At 40.9% G+C, this 20,713-nt stretch overlaps 3 protein-coding genes across 4 annotated transcripts; 2 read left to right on the plus strand and 1 right to left on the minus strand.

The window, feature by feature from the left end:
* The first annotated feature begins 32 nt into the window (after positions 1-32).
* Positions 33-5,263, plus strand: LOC136421444 (transcription initiation factor TFIID subunit 8-like). The gene is made up of 7 exons (XM_066408754.1): positions 33-184; positions 795-893; positions 1,253-1,315; positions 1,612-1,736; positions 2,464-2,611; positions 3,035-3,156; positions 3,982-5,263. Exons 1-7 carry the CDS (start codon positions 43-45, stop codon positions 4,165-4,167), a joined length of 885 nt encoding a protein of 294 aa, XP_066264851.1. The 5' UTR covers positions 33-42; the 3' UTR covers positions 4,168-5,263.
* Positions 4,971-12,306, minus strand: LOC136421445 (uncharacterized). Of its 2 annotated transcripts, none has more exons than XM_066408756.1 (7): positions 12,014-12,306; positions 11,311-11,473; positions 10,221-10,294; positions 9,437-9,577; positions 8,825-8,939; positions 7,635-7,725; positions 4,971-6,979 (listed from the first exon to the last, which is right to left on the minus strand). In XM_066408756.1, the coding sequence occupies exons 1-7, from the start codon at positions 12,046-12,048 to the stop codon at positions 6,837-6,839; spliced, it is 762 nt and encodes a 253-aa protein (XP_066264853.1). In that variant the 5' UTR covers positions 12,049-12,306; the 3' UTR covers positions 4,971-6,836. The 2 variants fall into 2 exon arrangements, with proteins under 2 accessions (XP_066264853.1, XP_066264854.1); XM_066408757.1 differs by lacking the exon at positions 12,014-12,306 and adding an exon at positions 11,804-11,936.
* A 469-nt stretch (positions 12,307-12,775) lies between these two features.
* LOC136421446 (uncharacterized) lies at positions 12,776-19,155 on the plus strand. Its single transcript, XM_066408758.1, has 5 exons — positions 12,776-13,169; positions 16,032-16,223; positions 16,626-16,771; positions 17,189-17,373; positions 18,530-19,155. The coding sequence occupies exons 1-5, from the start codon at positions 13,017-13,019 to the stop codon at positions 18,595-18,597; spliced, it is 744 nt and encodes a 247-aa protein (XP_066264855.1). The 5' UTR covers positions 12,776-13,016; the 3' UTR covers positions 18,598-19,155.
* The last annotated feature ends 1,558 nt before the right edge of the window (positions 19,156-20,713 follow it).

The raw sequence follows: 20,713 nt of genomic DNA on the forward strand, positions 1-20,713 counted from the left end.
TTCTTCATTCTGTTGATTTTACCAACAGCAGAGAAACCTACCATGACATCCACGGAGTCCTCAGCGCTGGCCTCAGCTCGACGGCGCGCCCTGACGGTAGCGGTCAGCGCCCTGTGTACAGAGGGGGGATTCGGGATGGCAGAGAACGCGGCACTGGAGAGCTTAACAGAGATGTTACAGAGTTGTGAGTTTAAAGTTTATGTGTTTCAAATTGTCTATGCAGGGCGCGAAATTGATACTGTCTATTAATAATAGATGCACAGAAAGAATTTTGGGTGCACAACATAGAATAAAGTTAATGTCAGGAAAATGTTTTTACAAACCCTGGGTACTGCCTGTCACCCAAGAAATTTGAAATCTCAAACTCTGTAGCTTCAAAATTCGTAACAAGCTTAAGTAATATACTTTAATTTCAAGAATATTCTACATTTAGTACATCTATGCAATAGCCTACAAAAATATCTACTGTAACTGCACCCACAGTCAAAAAGTGGGTGCACAGCTCCTACTAGCCACTCAGCTATTCAACGCCACTATCTCACTGTTTATTGGTCATTGGTCAGAAATCACCCATGCAATGGCAGCCAGTACTGAATTGCTGCAGGGTTTACAATCACATGTACATAATACAGATACATATTTGCTCCACACTTGCACTTTGTGGAACTGTCGCAAGGGTCTAGGAGGCTGCCATTCGGCGCCAGCAAGTGACCTCAATACGACCTTCCTCAACTGAAGTCAGGTACCCATTCACACCACTGTCTCACTGTGACTACTGAACTGTTTGTCTGCAGATATCACAGAGATGGGCAGGAGTGCGAAGCAGTACTGTGAACTGGCAGGGCGGACTGAGCCCATGCTGACTGACGTCACCGTGTCCCTCATAGAAATGGGTAACAAGTTACTAACAAGTCATCTTCTTTCTCGTCTCTTACATAATTTTTTTCCACTGCAAAGGCATAGATGATACATGTAGTTAGTTTTCCTACATGCAAAAGATTAAAACTTGTAACTGCCTTAGGCTCATCTTTGCAGTTTGTTATTCTGTTACAAAAGAAGTCAATAGAAAGAGACAAAACAAGAAATGTTAATCTACAACAAGAAATGTTAATCTTCACATGTTATCTGTATATAACTTAGAAGCTAGCTTTTCTTGGAGAACATTAAAATGTGATTTGATTTGATTTGCAAAGATATTGATTAAGTTATTAAAGATTGTTTTATTGACTGTTTTATCCATATTCATTTTCAGGTGCAGATATAGAAGGCCTGCCAGCGTATGCCAGGAGAGCGAATCGTCTTACTATGACTGCTCGTAAGTTTTAATTTATTAAATTCTTTTGAGTTATCAGTCAGACAGAATTGTATTCAACTAACAATAGAGCAAGGTAAAACAGTCATTCTCGTTTAATTTAAAGCTAGATGCTGGTACTGTAACATAGCTTTGCTAATGCCATGGCTTACATTTTCAGTGTGTTTTATTGTGGGCACTTTTGCATCAAGAATCTTGTCTAGTGACCACCTGTCTACTATGACCATTTCCTTTAAGTCCCTTGAGTGGTCAGTATAGACAGGTTTGACTGTATCTGGTTGTTTCTGTTCCCCTTTCAGAGCCCCAGGCCAGGACCCCGGGAAACCCCAAGGTACTCCAGACAGGGACCAAGAAGCCGCACCCGTCTTACGTACCTGAACACCTGCCTGCCTTCCCCGACCCGCACACCTACATCAGAACACCTGTAAGTCTTACACACCTACATCAGAACACATGTAAGTCTTACACACCTACATCAGAACACCTGTAAGTCTTACACACCTACATCAGAACACCTGTTAGTCTTACACACCTACATCAGAACACCTGTAAGTCTTACACACCTACATCAGAACACCTGTAAGTCTTACACACCTACATCAGAACAGCTGTAAGTCTTACACACCTACATCAGAACACCTGTAAGTCGTACACACCTACATCAGAACACCTGTAAGTCCTCTTAGTCTTACACACCTACTGTATATCAAAACACCTGCAAGTTTTTGTAGCCTTCAGGTGTACCATTTCCCTTGGTGGTATATATGTTACTCAGTATATCTTCATTTATAGGTTAAGTGTTCGTTTTAACAAACATCTGTCATCACAGTCCAGTACAGTGACCAAAAACATGTGAGTGGCTCTTATGAGCCTGGTTTTGTGGTGAAATTGAAGTATATAAAAAAAAAATAAACAACTGTTCCCCTTTTACCACAAATGTCCATTATGTCCCTGCAAAAATACATGAATTCACAGTACTTTATTCATACTAGGTGCTAGTACTAGTGCATGGATTTACACTTCCTGCTTTTTTTTTACAAATGTAGTTGCTAGAATATTCTTTAACTGGTAATCACAGGTGACTGATGAATCTCTTAATGCTAATCCTGATTTTTTTCTTTCTAATTGTTTGTTTGTTTATGTGTTTTTAGACCTTCCGTCCTCCTGCGAGTGACTACCAGGTGATCCGAGAGACGGCAGCGTCGCAGAGAAGAGACATCGAGCGTGCCCTGACAAGGTTCATCGCCAAAACCGGCGACACGCAGAGCCTGTTTAAAGATGACAAGAACTCCTTTCCACGTCAGTATTCATTTCCTTACTCCCTCCAGTTCAATTTTATTGTGAACCCCATCTGTCTATCTGTGTGTGTATGTGTACTTATATTTGTGTGTGTATGTATGTGTGTGTTGGGTATATGTGTGTTTATTTCCGTGTTTACCAATATCTATTACTTAATGCACAGAATGCAGCATTGCCAATCAAAGTCTAGATCTGCTACTAGTAGTAATATCTCACTCCATGCATATATATCATTGGTCCTTCCCTAGCTGTCCATACACTACATGTATCACTTGTGTGTACAGACATCGACTATATGGACCATACAGCTACTTAGTTCATTGGATATCATGTCAGGCAATTATCTGCTTGTAGTTTTCCATCATGCTGTTATAAGTCTAAGTTGATGGTTATTGTTTGTTTGTTTGTATGTTGTTTCCACAGTGATAGCTCCGCAGCCCCTGCCTGCCCCGTACCTGCTGTCCCTGGTGGGATCAGACGTGGACGTTACAGATGAGACCAGCGATGAGGAATCCATGGACACAACAAGCACCTCACAACAACAGGTACGGCAGTGCTTCTTCTTCTTGTCCTTCTGGGGTTTTGAGGGTACCAACTTCAACTTGCTGAAGAATCTGTAGTCGACTGTAAGGTTTGAACCATCGCACACAGGGGCACGCCCCTACTCTTTTTCGAAAGGTGTGGTGGGTTCTTTGAGGTGCGTGAGATGTGGCTCTTCCCAAACACGAGACTTCCATTCAACGCGTAAACTAGTCATGAAGAATCCATAGATACAACAAACACCTCACAACAACAGGTCGGCTACAACTGTCTGATTAAGTACTTCATAGGGCCAGTTATTTGGCCCTAATATAAGTACACCTCAAAGAAGAAGTAGAAGGATTCCAATGATACGTTGATGAAGGTTAGACATCCAGGTAATAAGATACGCCAAAAATAATTACTCAAGCAACTGAATAAGATTTTGAAACAGACGTTTCAGATAGCATCCGCTATCTTTCGTCAGTGACTAAAGAAGGATCTGGTAGAACTGGGTTTTATACCAAAACTCTGAATAGATATGTTAATGAAGACGAGACAATTTCAGATGGTTTAATAGGATAGTAAGTGAGTTAAAGTTAAGACAAGGTTGCATGCTAATGAATCAATTAGCTCCTGTTGGATCCAATGTTTGGACCTTTCAACCCCAAATCATCATAATTGTTATTACTGAATGCTGCTGATGTATTAGCAACATGCTTGAAATTGCTACAAATGACTTCTTCCTTGGTGTCAAAGGCTGCATAGATAGTTAAATATGTTCATCTAACTTAGGCCCACTTTACACGTTTGAGGCATGTTGGCTTACATGAAAATTGTTGTTGTTTTAGACCGCGCCTTCCCAGACAGCGGGTACCAGGGAAAGTAAAGACGGTTCAGGGGAAGGAAAGGGGGAAGACTCCTCACAAGACTTGTCTCAAGATCAGCGGAACAGAGACTCAGACTCCATCATCGATAATCCATTCTTACAGCCGGCAAGAAAACCACCGTTCAGGAGAAAACTCTCAGCAAAGTAACGTTAACAAAGGAGACCAAATCTTTGTATGAAAAACATGTATTTTTTTTCTCAGTTCGATATTGATAGGAACACTTTGTATTTCTTTTGTTTGTTTAGGAGAAAACTTTCAGTAAAGTGACGTTAACACAGGAGACCAAATTTGTGTGTGAAAAACAGGTATTTTTTTCTCAGTTCGATATTGATAGGAACACTTTGTATTTCTTTTGTTTGTTTAGGAGAAAACTTTCGGTAAAGTGACGTTAACACAGGAGACCAAATTTGTGTGTGAAAAACAAGTATTTTTTTCTCAGTTCGATATTGATAGGAACACTTTGTATTTCTTTTGTTTGTTTAGGAGAAAACTTTCGGTAAAGTGACGTTAACACAGGAGACCAAATTTGTGTGTGAAAAACAAGTATTTTTTTCTCAGTTCGATATTGATAGGAACACTTTGTATTTCTTTTGTTTGTTTAGGAGAAAACTTTCGGTAAAGTGACGTTAACACAGGAGACCATATTTTTGTGTGAAAAACAAATATTTTTTTCTCAGTTCGATATTGATAGGGACATTTTTTATTTCTCTTGTGTGTTTAGGAGAAAACTTTCGGTAAAGTGACGTTAACACACATGAGAAGACCAAATTTTTGTGAAAAACAGGACCTGGTATTTTTTTCTCAATTCAATATTAATAGGGACATTTTCTATCAAATTTTGTTTTGTGCATTCAGGGGGAAACTTTCAGTTTAAAGGAATAATTAGTCAGATGCAAGTTTTTCTCCCAGCCCTTTGTTTTCATGATGTCATCACACTAAGAACAAACAAATTAAATTGGTGATATCTTTCTTTAATATAGTCAGAATGCATTAATTTTCTTTGTAAAATACATGATTGTAGCCTTTCAAAATATTACCTTTCATAGGTTTAGTCATAGTCGAGGAAACAGCAACACTTATTGTCTACAAAATACTGCATTTTTTTTACCATTTGTCTTCCTTGTACAATTATGCCTTGTGTGAAATATACATATATCCTTTTTCAATGTAAAACATCAAAATATCGTGAAAAGTACAACTTTACCGTCAGGAAAAGTACATAAAATGCATTACAGAAGCACAAGTGTCTCACTGTCTTATTTTTCAAAGTTGTTACAGCTTTATAATTATGACTATGCAACGTTATCAAGCATTATCACATAGCTAGATGGCGTCGACCAATCAGAAGCTTCCATTACCCATGTGTTATGACACCATAACACAACTATGACACTTAATACACTTATTTTTCTCTACCCTGTTTAAGAAATGGTTTTAGATATCTTTCTGACTAATATTTAGGATTATACTGATCCACTGTACAAAGATGGTTAAAAATAACTGCATTTGTTCAACAATTTAACTTTCAGCATGCTAAGGTAGCCATTTGGCACATATTTGTCTTGATTCTTGGTTTAGGCAGCAGTGAGAAGGTTAAATGTCACCTATATTTACCACGCATAAAAACATCATATTGAACAAAGTGTGCGTTCAATGTGTACACAATCCTTATTGCAATATTGGATCTCTTCTATAGTCAAATTAAAGTTTTCTTTTGATTTCGTCTGTGACAAAATATAGTCAATCTTTAGTTTCGTAGAATACATTGTTCCTGTACACTATACAACAGTATGCCAAGTATCTATAAAAACGGAAAAATTTAGGATAAACTTGGCATTATGAGTTAGTAGGAAACAAAGCAAGTATCTTGCTCTTGCTTATAATAGTTGCTAAAGATTATTGCTGAATTGAATCGGCCTTACAACAGCCAAAAAAGTCATGAAAAATATAGATTTGTTTCTTCAACTTTACATTTTTGGTCCTTATAGTAAAGGGTTATTAATCAACATCCTTAGGCTAGTGTACTTTTAATCTTGAATATATTGCAGTGCTCTTTTTGACACCCATTCCATGTAAAAGATCAACTCTAGCTTAAGATGGGGTTGTGATGATGCTAGAAAAACTTTAAAAAAGTACCACAAATGTGATCATCATGTTATTAATGACAGCTTAAAATTTTTTTCATCATCATCATCATGTCGGGCGGGTTGCCCGGACTAAGTTAACCCCCTTCCTCCAGTTGCTACGGTCCGCCATTAACTGCTCTAGATGAGTTTTTTTAGCGTCATCACAGCACCATGATATTAATCTTGAATGTAACTATTAGGGTTGAAAACAGATTGACTTGCTGCCGAAGCCTAACCTCTGCTTGGGGAGTATATGTGACCTAGGGGTGGATACCGGTTTGGCTTAATAAGGTCCAAGTCCAAGTTTAGGTCCAGAGATTTAGGTTCAGGTCCGGACCTGAACCTAGACCTGATCCTGTCCAGTTGATGTTTTGTTTTATTAGACCAATATTAAGCATACAGAAATCAATAATACTGACACGCACGACTATAAAAGTTTCTTGGTGAGAAAACTTTCAAGATAAATCAGTGTTTGATATTTGAATGTTGCACTTATTTCAAATGCCTTTTTTTCAGAGGGGAGACTCAAAACGCTTTTTATCAAACAAAATAGAAAAATATTTGTACTTTGTTCAGGTTTTTTTGGACTCAGGTTTTTGGCTTTAATTTTTTTGGACTCGGTTCTTGGATGTTATAAAGGTCCGAATCAGGTCCAGTGAACCGGTATCCACCCCTAATGTGACTTATAGGTTACTCCTTCTCCTCCTCCTCCTCCTCCTCCTCCTGGACCGGTTCTGCGCCGTACATCACGTCCGTCCGCATGGCGTACTTTAGTCCCGCTGTCACCTCTTCCCCCTCGTGGTAGATGTCGTGTTGGAATACCAGGACTCGACCTGGAAGCGCAAAATCAATCTGATTGGCAGAGGAATGTTATTTGATAAAAAGGTAAAGGTAGTGGCCAGATAGCCTCCATAGCAGGCTCTATGGGGCCTTTTGTTGGGGCTTAGATAATACACTTGTGACAGCCAGCCTGTAACCATTTTGCTCGTCTATGGTTACGGGCTGGCTGTCACAATTGTATTATCTAAGCCCCCCCAAAAGGCCCGGTAGAGCCTGCTATGGAGGCTAGTGGCCAGAGGACCTCCACCTCTTTACTTGAGAGTGAACCCAGCAGACAGGTGCCTGGCATGCTGCTTTCCTGGGCCCCCACATACTCGTCCAAGCAAGTCTAACCCCCACACCACGGGGAAAAACAGACGATAAACCGGAGAGCAAGGAGGTTTGCGCAGAGTGAGCGAGTAGTCCCATAACCTTTTTGAGGTAATATATAGGCAGCTGGTTGTTATCCACTGTGTCTAGGGCAAGGTATTAGAAGGCGGAGCCCATCTCTCTCCTTCCACTGCCTTTTACCTCCCCAACCAAAGACAGATACCCAATTTACACCTAGGTGAAGTGGGGGGGGGTTGTGATGCACTAGAGATCTCTCAAACACAGTGTTTTTCAAAGAGGCGTATCTATTCAACCCAAGCAAAAGTTAGCATTTCTCACCAGGTTTAGGGACGACAGGCACTTTCTCCTTGATCTTGTCTCCAGTGGCAAACATGGGGGAAATGAAGTTTGTGGCACCTCCAGTACTGCCCTGGAAGAAAGAAGAATAAAGCAGACCATGATCCCAGGGTCTTACCACCTCACCTTATAATGCCATTTTAAAACAATTCTCTTCTTTACTGCTTAGCCTCATATCTGAGATTATCGTGGGGTCGTGTGACGCAACGGCAGAGCTTTCGACTCAGAACCAAGAGGTCCCGAGTTTCGAATCCTGGCATGTCACCGATCTTGTGCCCTTGGGAAAGGTAGTACTACTTTACACGACTTTCCTCACTCCACCCAGGTGTAAATGAGTACCTGACTTCGGTTGGGGAAAGTCGTATTGAGGTCACCTGGTGGCACCGAATAGCAGCCGCCCAGACCCTTGTAACAGTTCCACAAAATGCAAGTGTGGATAAGATATTATATGTTGTGTATTGCGTGAAACCTGTAATACCCTGCATCAATTCAGCGCTAGAAAGGCTGCCATTGCGGGTAATTTCTGACCAATAAAAAAAAATTATTATTATTATTATCAGCAGTTGCAGATGGGTTAGATACAACACAAGTGCCCGGTACAAATAAAACGATGGGAAAATAAAGGAAAGGCACTAAGGAGCATAAACAACTGAATTTGTGTGTGCAAAGGACAGGACAAACTGTCAAGTGAATTTAGTGAGTTAGTAATATATTACTGTATATTCTTCCCCAGTTCGGTTTTGTGTTTATCTATCTTTTTCTTTCAATACAATACGTCAACCTGCTGTAAAGTATGTTTTTACAGCATGGCACAGATAGGATCTAGAAAATCGGGGAAAAGTCACAAAATTAGATCTAGATGGCTTCTTTTGAAGATTATCAACGAACCATTCAGCCTTACGACTAAGATGTTTTAGAAATCACAAATATGCAGTAAATTCTCTTTCCACAATTTATTGCAGCCACACTAGGCTCAAGTTGGTTCCACTCTTTGATATGGTCCGAGGGAAGAACGAGAGCCTATAGTAGTTGTGACATAAACATGGATGGACCTTTCTAATCTTACTTGTGCCCTAAGGTTCTGAGGTCCAGAAGAGAGCAAGTGAACACAAGGCAATTTCTTTTTTAATCTCAATGCTTTGGATGATATTAACCTACAGTTATACACTCACCTCATTCAGGTACAACATGAACGTGAGGTAGCTCCTCTCGCCGTTGTCGCGCCGGTAACTTCCGTCCATGTGGGGGTGGAAGTAGTGACCTGGACCATACTTCAGAAACCTCAGTCTTAGGAACAAGAACGACATGTCAGGGGCTTGGTTACATACATATAGGAGTTTGTACATATTCCTAACATGTTGAACGTCAGAGCAAATGTAGCTCACCTGGAAACTTCAGTCGCTCATATGTTGACCTTCTTCAGGAGTGATTCAATTACTCTTAGTACGTGACCTTAGAGTTATGAATTGTATTTGCCTGGCAAGCGATATCAGCCCCCGTCTCTGTTGTGAGTCAGGTGTACTCTCCAAGCAGAGGTTGAATGGGCAGATCGTCACCGTTTTATCAAATGCCATGTTTTTTTTTTGTTGCTAGCCCATTCTGAATTGTCAGAAACCTCTGCTTGGAGAGTAAGTCAGGTGGTGGACTCTAATTTAGATGACCTCCTTTATTCCCCAACTGAAAATTCGAGGTGAGCTTCATTTGCTTGTGTTGAATTAAAGTATGAAACTTTATCATGGAACGTAACGTTACCAAAACAGATAAGCTTTCATACTAATTTTTACCTCTCGTTGAGTCCGAGTACTTTCCTCCTGGCCCACCTCCGCGGCACGTACTGTTTGATCCTCTCCCAGATCCACTCGGCGCGCTCCGGTGAGTCTAAAATGCAGCGCTCGCTGTTCCGGTAGTCAGTGGCCAGGATCTGTCTGTAACAGAAAAAACAAACTTAAGGCATCACAAAATGCTTCCTATGCAGAAATAGTGAAACACAGCTTGACACTGTATTCAACTGTAGTCTAGGATCTACACTCTGGAAAGCAAAAAAGCACATTGATATACATAAAAAAGCCTGATAAGGAAATTAAGGGCGAAAGGCAGTTGATAAGTTGAGAACAATTTTGTTGTATGGAAAGAACTTTACATTCAAAAGGAGAAATAGTTTTTCAGTATTTTTTTGTGTATGAATGATCTGTCATTTGACTCAACATATTTCACAAAGTGGATCATTAAAACCTGATGTGAACAATGAAATATGCTGCCAAAGTTTGCATTCTGTCTGAATAACGCCAAGAGTTGCTATATTTTGCTCAGAATAAGGATAATGAGGGGAGTTTCACATCTACCAACATGACTGAGGGTACATAACTCCACCACCCTGAAAATAAATGTCCAAACAACTCTCCAACCCAACATCCCCCAGTACAGTGCACTCCTGTATATCTAAACTGTGCATACCTGGGGGTGCTGCACTAGAGATCTCTCAAACCCACTGTTTTTCAAAGTGGCGGATTTATGTAACCCGGCGGATTCATGTAATTGCAGTATATAACACGTTACAACTGCCCGTACCTTCCACCTCCAACATTGACTAGGGCAACTTCATATCCTTGATCTTCTGTCTGCTCAATCAGCTCTTGACATTCCTGGAAAAATATTGAAAGAAAATCGCTTTTGATATTTTACAACAATACTCATTGAAATGAATAAAACTTTGCTGTTGTTGAATGTATTAACATTTTGTATGACAGTTTCATAGAAAGCAGACAATATTTGTATGCATGTAGTAATGGAGAGAAAAGTATCATAAGTTTGTAAGGACCACCTGGTCATTGTGGCCACGTTTTGGTTTTCCCTTATATCATTTTCCCATCTACCATAGATTTGAATGTTTTTAAAATAACTTCAGAGTAGATCTAGAATAGAGTAGAGTAAAGACTAGAGTACTAGTAAAGTAGAGCACTAGTAGAGTAGATTAGAGTAGAGTAGAGTAGAGTAGAGTAGTGTAGATTAGAGTAGAGTAGAGTAGAGTAGTGTAGAGTAGAGTAGAGTAGAGTAGAGTAGTGTAGAGTAGAGTAGAGTAGAGTAGTGTAGAGTAGAGTAGAGTAGAGTAGAGTAGAGTAGAGTAGAGTAGAGTAGAGTAGAGTAGAGTAGAGTAGAGTAAAAGGTAAGTAAAGCAGGCATCCTCATTTGAGGTGAGGCATAATGCTTTTTCAAGCAGCTAGTGCAATGCGGCTTTGCCTCGGCTCGCGTTTTTGGCCAAGCACACCGGGTCACCCCTACTTTTCTCGATAAGTGTGTTGCAATTGGGTTCTTTTACGTGCAGAGGTTTGACGCTTGAGGCTTACGCCCAAAGGTCCCTCATACACGGGGCCGCCGGCTTTACGTCACTATCCGAAATGACAAATGCAATCCCTTACAACATGTCCGAGCTCGAGTCGGCCACTGAGGTTCGAACGCGGGCCCTTTGGATCCACGGAATTTGATCCAGATGGTGAAGCAGCGGGGTTGCGTTAACGCTTGCGCCACAGGGACATGTAGAGTAGAGTATAAGAATAGAGTAGAGTTAAGTAGAGGCAAGTAGAGTAGAGCAGAGCAGTAAAAAGTAGAGGTTATGGTCAGGTAGGAGGTTCCTCCACCTCAAACTTTCGATATTCCTTACCTCTTTTGAGAAGACGTTGTCCACGATGAAGGCCAGTTTGTCGTTCTGGAACTCCCCGGGAAGGTTGATGTCCTTGCGCTGACCGTGGAATTGAACTTCAACCTCCGACAGAGTCCGCTGATCATCTGGGGTGCTCTCTGTGCTCCCCATCCAGTCTGTAGGGCTGTGGTTTGGGAGATTAACAAACGAAACGGTAAGTCCCAGGGACTCAGATTTGGGACACAGGAAAAAAATCAGGTTTCCCAGCAATTTAAAGTTCGCAGTTGGAACAGTAACGTATATAGTACAGGCACTGTAGTAATACATTGGAAAAGTATCTTTGCGATTTCATGCATTCGCTCTCCATTGCAAAGGTCATCACGAAAATAAAACCACCGCGAACATTTTCAAGATTTGCCGTAACTTAGGATAATCTCCAAGCAGACGTTGGGGTAGAACATTGTCATGTTTTCTGACAGGTGCAGGTCCGATATAAGCTGGCACAGACACTTACCTTCTTTCGACCAATGACAACAAATACTTGAGAATGAACTAGGCAGTTTCGACTAGACCGGATCTTTCAATCGTTTCTTCCAAACGTCTTGTTATGATCGTTGTACAGCCTTCTCTAACGTTTGCAACACAAGCTCAGCTGTTTTTATACTGTTCCTCTTTTTCTGGACTATGAAGTCATCTCCAGATTAAAGAAATGGTCAAGACTTACCTCAAACCTCCCGTCACGTAAGCAGCCGTCATCATGAAAACGTTTTCTCTTCCACGTCAAAACTCTCGATGACTCAGAATCCGAAAATAAAACACCACTCCAACTTATTCCCCCGTCAAGTCGATTCCATGGTATCTTTGTACGTCGTAGAAGGCAGAAAAACGCTTGCAGTTTGATGCAAGCCGGGTTTTCTATCGTTTTTAAACGTAAAACAGTTTTTAGATCATGTTTTTGTCTGTCCCCGGTTGCTACTTGCTTGTTGCTACTTCCGCGTAAACAGGTGTTTGACCTATGACCTAAGGGAAGCTGTGCAACAGCGCCATTACTTATAGCGGAATCAAAAGGGAAAGCAGCTTAAGATTTTTGAGTTTAAAGATCATTCATGTTTTTTAAAGAATTTCAAAGAGGAAGTTAATATCAAATTGCGTGTGTTCGCAATTGTATACGGAAATTTGGTCGTGAATATTGCATTTGTTTCAGCTTTTCTTCCAAAATCAAAACTGACAAACAAAAATAACAACCCAATTGAAATATCACACAATATATTAACAAGACTTTCACTTTTGTGGGTGTTTCTAGCTTAATCTTACTTCCAACCCAAAAAATCGAAGTCGGAAGTTCCATTTTCTGGCTTTCAATCAACAAACACCTGTTCGTATCCTCGGGCTTTTTCGGGCTCTGTGACGTCATCTTCGGACGCGAGTGTCTCGAAATGCGGTCGGACAGGTTATTAGCGCTTGGCTGCCGCAACACAAACAAAGTAGGCTGGTAGTCTTTTCCAGGTCACTTCACAAAGGCGGAATTCCCAAGGGAGGTTTCAGTCAGTGGATTTTTACATCGAAGGTGCCGTAAACTAGAAACGGAAGGCGTCGCTTGTGTCTTTCTTCGACTGCTTGGAGAGTTCTTAATCTAAAAGCGAGGTCTGAGGGCTAGCGTCTTTAAGGAAGGGAGACGACCCCGCGGCTGTATCTTGTCTAGAGAGAACATCAAGGTGTATTAAAGCATGGCGGATCCGACTAACGTTACTCTGAACCAGGTAAAAACGGACACTACAGGTGTTGAGATGACCGTGCAACAAACGCCTCACACGCAGGTAGACATGAACAACCTAAACGTCGTGGACGGACAAAACACGGAGCAGACTCAGAGCCAGGCGGTAAGTCACTTTGTTTTGTGTTATCAGAGAATTGCTGAACAAGTATTTCCTCAACTCAACCGTATATCTCGTAAGGTTTAGTGTATACAAGCTTGTTCGTGAATGGCACAAAAAACAGGGAGATCAGTTTGACAGTGGGCTTTCATAGTCTGCTAGTAAAGGTAGATAGTTGATCCCCTGGGAGTGTTTGGGTTGGGGAAAGTTGCGTTGAATCTGCGTCTGGTAGAGAATTCCTGATTAATGCTTTCCTTGCGATTTGGCTACGGTTCATGGACTTGAGTTATTTGAATTGAGTATGAAGCCAGTGCACAACATGCCGCCATCTGAGATTTTAAGCACGCGTCTGAGATTGATCGACTGTCGCAAGAAACAGTTTTCTCTTGGATTTTAGCGTTCTAAAGCGTCTAAATTCAGTGATGAATATAAATTAGACTCTATCTATTATTTCAAGGACATTATATATGGAGGTCCTGGCCTTTTGTGGTCTCAACCGTATCGTTGCCTCTCGCAACACCTCGCACAGCTTTATACCACCTATTTGGTGAATGCAAGCCTTGGTGAATCGCACAATTTAACCCAAAATAGGGTGACCAATTTGACCGAGCCGGAGGGCTTCTATAGTCTGCTAGTGGCGGTAAATAGTGAATTGGCCCCCTGTGGGTTTTTAGGGGAGGAGTGTTGGGAGGGGACAGGTAAAATAATTAATCGTGTCTGGTTTAACACTCTGGTATGTGCAAGGAGGACAATAAAGTCAGCTCAACATCGTCATGTTATAATTTTCCATGCCAAAATGATTGAATGTGTAGCTATAGTAGCTGTAGTTTACATAATACAAAATAGATCAGGCGACTGACAATGCGGAACTTAAACTACCAGTGAATTCGTACGCCCCCGGCCCTATGACATACTGGGACGACCGAAACAGGTAGCTCACTTGTTTACCTTCCCATGGAAGTTACGCTATAAAATTCACATGCCGTAACGTTAGAACTAACAACTTGAGGACACATGTAAACACGTAATCTCCAACTGGCAAAAACTATTTTCATCGCCACAGTTGGATACGATCTTTGCCACCGATAGATCTGCTTGGAGATTAGTATAAAACATGACCGTCACGAACATATTCTTTTTTTGGACAATCGGGGGAAAAAACAACGTTTTATTCATATTCTTGTTGCAACAGATGCAAGGTGTGTCAACGTAAGGAAATCTCTTCAAAACAAGAGACATATTTGTCTTTCTTCGCTTCAGCCGTGTTTACAAAATATAAGAAGGAACCATTTCCGCTCCCCTAGGCACGTTTGCTTTTAAATGTGTAAACATTTCCAATACGAGTTATGTTGTCTACATACAAACACACTAACAAAAAAGTCCACTAGAGCACTTTAGGAAAACGCCAGGTTAACTATTTTGTTCCCACAACCGCCACTTACCTACCAAAAATCAGCAAGATCCGTCAAAGTTCTCTCGACTTATGATCTCGACATACATACGGACCCACTTTACAGCTGGCGTAACCGATAACATAACCTTACCGCGAATGCATACATTCCCGGCGAAGGTAAAAAACTAGCCACATGCTTCTTTAGTACTGTACCTTCAATCATGATCAAGGGATGAAATCATTTATCATCAAACACTTGTGAAGGAGAGTTAAGTCTCCTGTTGAAATTTGCTTGAACTAGGAGTGTTATTTGTGTGGTGTACGACAAGAGTGTTCGCCTTGTACACGGTATACGTGGGTCGTGAGTTCGAACCCCGGCCGGGTCATACCAAAGTCTTAAAAATGGTACATACTGCTTAGCACTCAGCATTGGAGAAAGAGTATGGTAGTTAAACACACACCCACTACCAGCGGATCAACCCCCTGCTGTAGTGACTTGCACAAATGTGTGTGGCCCAAGGGCTATAGAAATGAAAATAAGCGCCACCCCTATGCGTCTTTTCAGGACGCCCGGGTCACTTTTAACGACAGTGAGTTTGCCAAACGCTAGTAGAATATGGCTTTGCTTTTCTATCTTGAAGGGATTGTTCGCCTTTTTCTAGACAAGATGTATATTTGTCTTTCTATGCTCCAGGCGTGTTTACTAAATATGAGAAGGGACAATTTCCGCGCGCATAGGTACGCTTGCTTTGGAATGTGTAAACATTTCAGATCCAATCAGAACTAGTCACATACATGTAACATTACCTCTGGAGCACATACAAGTAAGGTATAAAGTCGTTTGTAACCAAACACTTGTAAAGGGAACTAGAGTTTCGGGTTGAATTTGTTTGAGCCTGGAGTTTTGTTTTGTGAGGTGTATACGTAGTTCCGTTAGTTTGCCAACATGGGTTTGCTCAGGGTCCAATCTTAAGGGGGGGGGGGGTTCTTCCATTGACTTATGTATTCTTCTTTGCCCTGGATAGACAGCGATGCATTTTGTAGGTCGGACAATTCAGAAACATTTTGCCCGCTGATGACTAATTTGGTATCAAATCTTGGTTTACTCAAATTCCTCTAGACTTTGATACTTAACGGTATCAAAAGCTCCTAACATCTAGCATGAGAGCTAACCTGTTAAGACTTAATAGGTATGATAATACTAATGATATTACCCGCACTTAAACATCGAAATCCATCTATTTTCTTTCAAATCGAAAAACGAAACACTGACAAAAGCCATTTTAAAAGACAACAAGACATTTTAAAGCCACGCTGGATAGAGAAACCAAGACAAATGCAAGAGAAAATTATTCTTCAAGCTGAGGTTTCGATCGGGGGGCTAGCAGTGTCCGGGATTTCTAACACTGTAAAAATCTCCTATGCTTGGAGAATATTGTATAAGAGAAAATGACGTGTTGCCTCCTTTGTTCTAGCTGATCCCACAACAAGAGGTACAAGGCAAGTCCAAGTTCGTATTCTTCCAGAGGGTGCAGAGGGGCCCGCCCAAAGTCAGACCCCCTCTAGGAATGAATGCTTACGCGCAGAAGAAGACCATGGCGCAAGGCTTCATGGACATGGCGCTTCTCACGGCGAACGCCGCTCAGATGAAACTCATCATGGTGGAGGTGAAATGGGGATGAAATAGACTTTTATTTCTGTTTTGAAAATTTGAGGAAAAATGAAAATGGAAGTGCGGGAGGATGTGTCTGTGTGTGTGTGCGCGCGCGCGCGCGCGCGCGCGTGTGTGTGTGTGTGTGTATGTATGTGTGTGTGTGTGTATGTATGTATATGTGTGTGCGCGTATGTGTGTGTGCGTAAGTATGTTTATACTCGTGTGTGTGTGTGTGTGTGCTTGTATTTATGTACATATATGTATGCGTGTGCACATGTATATGTGTGTATATACAATGCATATGTATGTTTTATATATACATACATCGGAGTGCGTGTGTGTTTACGTGTGTATTTTGCATCTCGTTCCAAACCCCACCATCTCATTTCATCACGTATGTTTTGACTTACATCAGGGCAATGACGGCCGGATTCCCTTCTTCGACTTCATCATGGCTCTACTGGGGATGTCCATCGCGTTCCAGATCGTGGTGGGCGCGCTGCTACTCTACAAGTCCCAGTACAACATCGAGCAGCACAGCGAGCAGCACAGGGCGGACAGGTAAGAGGAATAATGATCATACAGTTCTGGTAGCTTTGTTTCATTGGCAATGACGATGGCTTCGAGTTCGGAAGATATTTTGAGGTTTTTTTTGAAATAATAGTTATGTAACAGAACTTCATTTACAACAGTTACTTCTCTACTTGACGAAACAGCGAGGATATACAGTTTTGTGACATAATTTGTTTCGAGGAATTGTTTGGTTATTATATTTTGAATGAAGTTCCTATCAAACCGCTTTCATTTACATGCACTGTATATTCCCTGCGTTGTTTTGAATGATGAGGTGAATTTTTAACATATCGGGGCCAGATTCTTTTGTTGAAGAAATCGTAACTGTCGGCCAGAAAGCCTACAGCAAAGGAGTCTAGTTTTTTATGCCTTTCATGGTTGTTTCTATCCATTTGCTAACCGCAGGGCCAACAACTGGGCCACGGGACTAGTCATGTTAATCACAGTCCTCAACGTTTTCATCTCGGCTTTCATCATGCTGGAGGACAGATCATCATCGCCAGGTGGCGCTGGTGCTACACCAACTTCTCTCCCTGCAGTACCACAGGCGCCGCCGGCGGCGCCACTCCCCACAGAGGCGGTCACAACAGGTTAGCTTCGGAAACGTCGTCTTTAAGAAAAATTCATGAATTGCGTAAAAAAACGCAGTGTTAAGATATCGTGCCAACATATCAGTATGGGAGAAATACATGACCTCTTTGGATACTTTCTTCCTGACTGCCTGACTATACAAAGTATTCAATTTAAAGACAGTGAAATTTAATGTTAGGCTTGCCATTACGTTGTCAATAAATCAGTATGGAATGAAATACAAGACTTGTTTGGTACCTTTCTTTTTGACCAACTGAAGAAAATACAATTTAAAGACAGTGAAATATAGACTTGAACCTAAGTTGCGATGTTAATAAACTTTACGCCAAAAATTAATTACTCAAGCAACTGGATAAGATTTTGAAACAGTCAGACGTTTCAGACAGTATCCACTGTCTTTCGTCAGTGACTAAAGAAGGATCTGGTAGAACTCTAGACTTTATACCAAAACTCCGAATAGATATGTTAACTGATTAATAAACTTTATATCTGTGAAATATTTGTAACTGGATCTCCACTTGAAAGGGTACAAGTTGTCTTCTTCCTGTGCAGGACTATACTAGACTATACTATACTTACCTAGTCTACTGGACAGTTCTAGTTATACGGAATTCATAAGATTTGTACTGTTATATATGGATACGATATAAATGTTTTATAGTGTTGTACTGATGTTGTAAAAATTGTAATGTATTGTACTCGAGCATGAATATGTATTTTGATGTATTGTTATGTTTCCAACTGGAAACAACTGGAGGAATAGCTAGCCAACAGTGATTCGATATAAACGTAACGATTTGATTTCAAAATAACATATTTTTTGTTATCTACTGAAGATGAAGCCTCAACTTCTTCATATTACTACTGTGATGAAATTTGGTATAAATGCAGAAATATTCGTGGAGATTTGATTTCACGGTAGGAAGAAAATGGAGTGTTCGCGGTGGTTTTGAGTTCGCGTTTGAAACAATAGTAACGTTAGTACTACGGTCACACTATGGAACGGCTTTAAGTTTGCGCTTAAGAGTTCACCGCGAAAACCGCGAACATATAAAACCACCGCGAACATTTCTGCATTTACCTTTCTTTACCCAGTTTCTTTCCTTGACGGTTCAACCTTACTGACGACTTCTTGTTCAAACTTTCTCCTTCTAGTCGGTTATATGACGACACTGAGAGCTCTCTTGGCGCAGAGTACGACTTGCATCTGTCCAGTGCCTTGACGTAACACAGCTGGCCGTCAGCGATTAACGAAACTCACTCTTTGGTGACGTCGCTATCCTTGCATGTGGCTGATTGTTTTGTTTCTGTTTGGTTACTTGTCCGTTATGTGAAGACCTAGGTAACAAAAATGGCTAACATGATTAAATAATCAGAAAAGCTACAATGTTGGTGTAATAGCGTTAACAAGACTAAAGGTTTGTTTTGTGTGGATTTCTGTGTTTCGGTGGGTGATTATTGCAATGTATTACGTTATTCTTTTGTGTAAGTTAACCTTTTTCTTCGTCGTGCTATGTTAACACTTTTCCACACTTTCACTTAAACTGATATTTTCAACAAGAATGTAAAATTAAGTCCCTCATGCGAACTTCTCCTTGACGTCTCGTTTCAAATTTCAATTTTTTCTTCGAAAACCAAGTACACGCTTTTTTTACGTAAAATTTTATGCTTCTCACGTAAATAATGATATATCATTTCGTGCACTTAAGTTTATTTTGCCTGGATTTGCTGTACATACTAAGGCATTTTGTGTCACAATCAATTAAACTATTGCGATTGACTTTACAATGAGTTATAACTTCATTTTTGCTTCATTGTATAAATCAGTTTAAATCGAAGTTTAAATCAAAGTTTGAATCAAAGTTTTATTTTCACACAATACAAAGGTTCTCCCTGACACACAAGTACTATATCTAAACACAAATACTAAATCTACACTCCAGGTAAAATACAATCTTAACCGTAAGTTAACGTTCTATACATGATTACATGAGTACGCACAGCAAATGACTACATATAATTTAATAACGAGTGTAAAGATAGTTGTCACAAACATGTTAACGCAAATACAATTGATATTACTAGACAGATAATCGGGTCGGGTGGGATTAGGGTGCAGAATGGATTGCTGAGCGTGGCTGCGTGCGTGCTTCTCAGCGCAGAGTGTGTTACTGTCACCCGACGTCTGCTATATATAAGACATTGAGACAATTCCTTGTCGCTGACTAATCCTAACAATCTACTGAGTCAGGGTAAATTGAGGATATTCCCCGCTGAGACGTCCGGTGTCCATCTGACCAGGGTGCGCTATCACCCACGTCTTGGTTTCTCAGAAGCCGAGGTCAGGAGTTCAAAACTTAAATGAACCATATCCATTTTCACATCAATATGTAAATACTGCTCTTCTTTTGTAATCCTGGTATGCCCAGCTTGAAGATATGCCCTAGAGAAAGGCACAGAGCACGCATTCCACCACTTCACTCGGGTGAAAATGAGTGCCATTTAGGGAAAGGGGCGCCCCTCAGACAAGACATTAAAATGAGATCCCGTGTTATGCTTGGGTCACATTTTCAATCAGGGGCCCGGCCGGGCAATCTTTGGGAACGAAAAGTATGATATAAAAGACAACAAAAACACAAAACGTACCCAAAATTATCCAAGAATATAGATTGTTCAAATTTATTGACATACACTTTAATTTTTCGTTTCCGCAAACGCTAACAGCCCGGCCGGGCCCAGTAAGGAAATGTGACCCTAGCCTTAGGGAAGAGCCATACCTCGAGTACCTGTCCTTTCTGGTGACAACAGATTTGACAGCCCATCTCTAATATCACACAATATGCACGAACTTTCTGCATCAATTTAAGTCCTCAGCGAGAAAAATGAAATCTAGTTCAGAAGTTTCAATTACAAGTTTCCATCTTTCCATTAACTAACACCTGGTCGCGTCAAGATAACAAACAATCTTCGGGCTTTTCCGCCCTTTGTGACGTCATCTTCGGGCGGTCGGACAAGTCATATTATGTATAATTACGCTTGGCTGCCCCAACACAAACAAAGGGGTTTTTGATAGCCTCCTTTGCAGGCCTTCTGGGTGGCGCCGGCCTTTTTTAAAACTATATTTTCTACATATCAGGGCCAGGTTCTTTTGCTGGGGGAAATCATATTGCCACCCGTGGGATAGTATTGCCGCGCTGCAAAAGAACCTGGCCCCGACATATGTTGAAAATCGCGAATTATATTGCACCCCCCACCACCAATCAAAACGCCGGCGCCGCCCAGAAAGTCTGCAAAGGAGGCTAGTATTCCCAAAGGGGCTTGAGCCTGTGAATATTCATA

Source organism: Branchiostoma lanceolatum, chromosome 16 (genome assembly GCF_035083965.1).
Source record: "Branchiostoma lanceolatum isolate klBraLanc5 chromosome 16, klBraLanc5.hap2, whole genome shotgun sequence".
NCBI classification, from domain to species: Eukaryota; Metazoa; Chordata; class Leptocardii; order Amphioxiformes; family Branchiostomatidae; genus Branchiostoma; species Branchiostoma lanceolatum.

Coding starts and splice junctions, on each gene's coding strand:
- LOC136421444 (XM_066408754.1), top strand. CDS start 43: ATGACATCCACGGAGTCCTCAGCGCTGGCCTCAGCTCGACGGCGCGCC. Junction 185..794: donor AACAGAGATGTTACAGAGTT/GTGAGTTTAAAG, acceptor GTTTGTCTGCAG/ATATCACAGAGATGGGCAGG. Junction 2,612..3,034: donor TGACAAGAACTCCTTTCCAC/GTCAGTATTCAT, acceptor TTGTTTCCACAG/TGATAGCTCCGCAGCCCCTG.
- LOC136421445 (XM_066408756.1), bottom strand. CDS start 12,048: ATGATGACGGCTGCTTACGTGACGGGAGGTTTGAG. Junction 9,578..10,220: donor GTCAATGTTGGAGGTGGAAG/GTACGGGCAGTT, acceptor TTTCTGTTACAG/ACAGATCCTGGCCACTGACT. Junction 7,726..8,824: donor TCATGTTGTACCTGAATGAG/GTGAGTGTATAA, acceptor TCTTTCTTCCAG/GGCAGTACTGGAGGTGCCAC.
- LOC136421446 (XM_066408758.1), top strand. CDS start 13,017: ATGGCGGATCCGACTAACGTTACTCTGAACCAGGTAAAAACGGACACT. Junction 13,170..16,031: donor AGCAGACTCAGAGCCAGGCG/GTAAGTCACTTT, acceptor CCTTTGTTCTAG/CTGATCCCACAACAAGAGGT. Junction 16,224..16,625: donor TGAAACTCATCATGGTGGAG/GTGAAATGGGGA, acceptor GACTTACATCAG/GGCAATGACGGCCGGATTCC.